The following is a 1,848-nucleotide window of genomic DNA, read 5'->3' on the forward strand; positions in this document are numbered from 1 at the left end:
AAATAGATTCTTACATGTTTTTAATTTTTCCAATATATAGGAATGGTCGCTAAGAACCCAACAATCCCATATGTTATCTAGATTAAAATTATAATTAACATCTATTTGATCCATTAGAATCTTTATAATCTCTTTCTTATCTTTTAAAATGTGATTACGTGTTCCTACATTGACAATCCATATTAAGTAAATAACAAATATATTTGATCCATCTGGCTGCATAACTGTTTCATATATTATCTTTATGAACTCTAAAAGTGTTTCAGTTAGTTCATTAGTCTCTCTAGAACAATTCACTATACTTCTAATTAAGGAAGATCTTGTAATAATAGCACGCTTATTATTATTATTTGCCACAATCATCATCAACTTTTTAAAGCATTCTAATTTAACATCTATAGAATAGTCTGACATCTCTAAAATGTCACTAACTATTGTACGAAAATTATATCGAGTGATTATAGTAACCTCGTCCCAGCAGCTCTCAATTCTTGGATAGTAGTTCTTGCTGTCTTTATTAAGCATGCAATAAAGCAGCATATTTTCTCTTGTTTCAAAATCATCAAGTGAAGTACTTCCTATAAGATTATTGGTAAACCGAACTAGTGAATTATTTTTTGGTAGAGTATTATTTACGTGCACGGCCAAGAAGTATTTAACAATCCTTGCTTTTTGTTCAACAGATCGAATCATCCCATGAAGGAAAATGTCATTTATATTATCATGGTTATTTCTAATACTTTCTTGAATTCGGCTAAATACAGACTTTTGCTCCATCTTAGCAAGTTCTATGTTTATGTACTGTCTAATTGTGTATGCTGTGTAACTCTCTATATTACTATAAGTATTCTGTATTTCAGTCAGCTTTTCTTTAATAATATTTTTGTCTTCACTAGACAATAGGTCTTCCAATATGCTTAATGAGGAATGACCAGGAGTTATCTCTACTAATATTCCATTTTTTTTCTTATTGAAAGTATATACTAGCTTAAACTTACCAAATAAGTCCAGATTATTATCTTCTCGTCTACCTACTGCAAATGTGTCACACTCTATTTCAAGATTCTTGTTATTTGATAGCTCCTTGAATATTGTAGTCAAGCTTCGGGTTATATCAAGCCAAACAATAACCTTCTTATCAGCAAGAAGCTTTTCTAAGTACTTAATTTGTTTAACTACTTCTTCTTTGCTTCCAGTTATATCCGATACAACATAAAGAATATTCAACAAACTGCTGTCCAGCTCATTAGTTCCTTCCCTTAAGTAAAGAATCTTGTCATTCTTCAAGTCTGCTATCACTCTACACCAATCTTCGTGCATTTCATAGTCAGTGGTTTCTCTTGGCTCAGTGTACTTTTTAAAGAAGTCTTTCAGTGGCTTAGTTTCTTCATTGTCGGGCAGATGGTCTGTATTGTACTTCTTTTTATTTGGATCATATACTAAACAGCAGACTAGTCCTAGTATACCTGCTTCTACACAGTTGGAGTACTTTCTGCTTTCATTGTTTATGAACTCGCCCCTTTCCCGATCATATGCTTTAATCCGATCATAAGATGGAAGCTGTGATGAATCCATGAATGGAAATATTCTATACTTGTCTATTGTATCCATAAGATCGGAAATGTTCTTGGTGTGGTCGATTTTACTTGGCCGTACACTTTCTTGTATAAAGCACTTGTTAAATACTCTTTCGTATGACTTTTTTTATTTTTTGAAATAGATTTATTGTCATTTACTATCTGGTCATTCAAGATAGTATATACAGCATTTACAAACTCAATATACTTTTCTTTTGTGTCAATAAACTCGTATATATACGACTGAATAAGGAACTGCACGGTACTTAAG

General features: G+C 31.7%; 1 protein-coding gene across 1 annotated transcript; it reads right to left on the bottom strand.

The window, feature by feature from the left end:
- NEPG_02613 (uncharacterized protein) lies at nucleotides 1-1,711 on the bottom strand (the record flags this gene model as incomplete). Its single annotated transcript, XM_013204986.1, has 1 exon — nucleotides 1-1,711. A coding segment is annotated over exon 1 (1,611 nt), but the record flags the coding sequence as incomplete, so codon positions are not given.
- Between the last annotated feature and the right edge of the window lie 137 nt (nucleotides 1,712-1,848).

Source organism: Nematocida parisii (genome assembly GCF_000250985.1).
Source record: "Nematocida parisii ERTm1 unplaced genomic scaffold supercont1.11, whole genome shotgun sequence".
NCBI classification, from domain to species: domain Eukaryota; kingdom Fungi; phylum Microsporidia; genus Nematocida; species Nematocida parisii.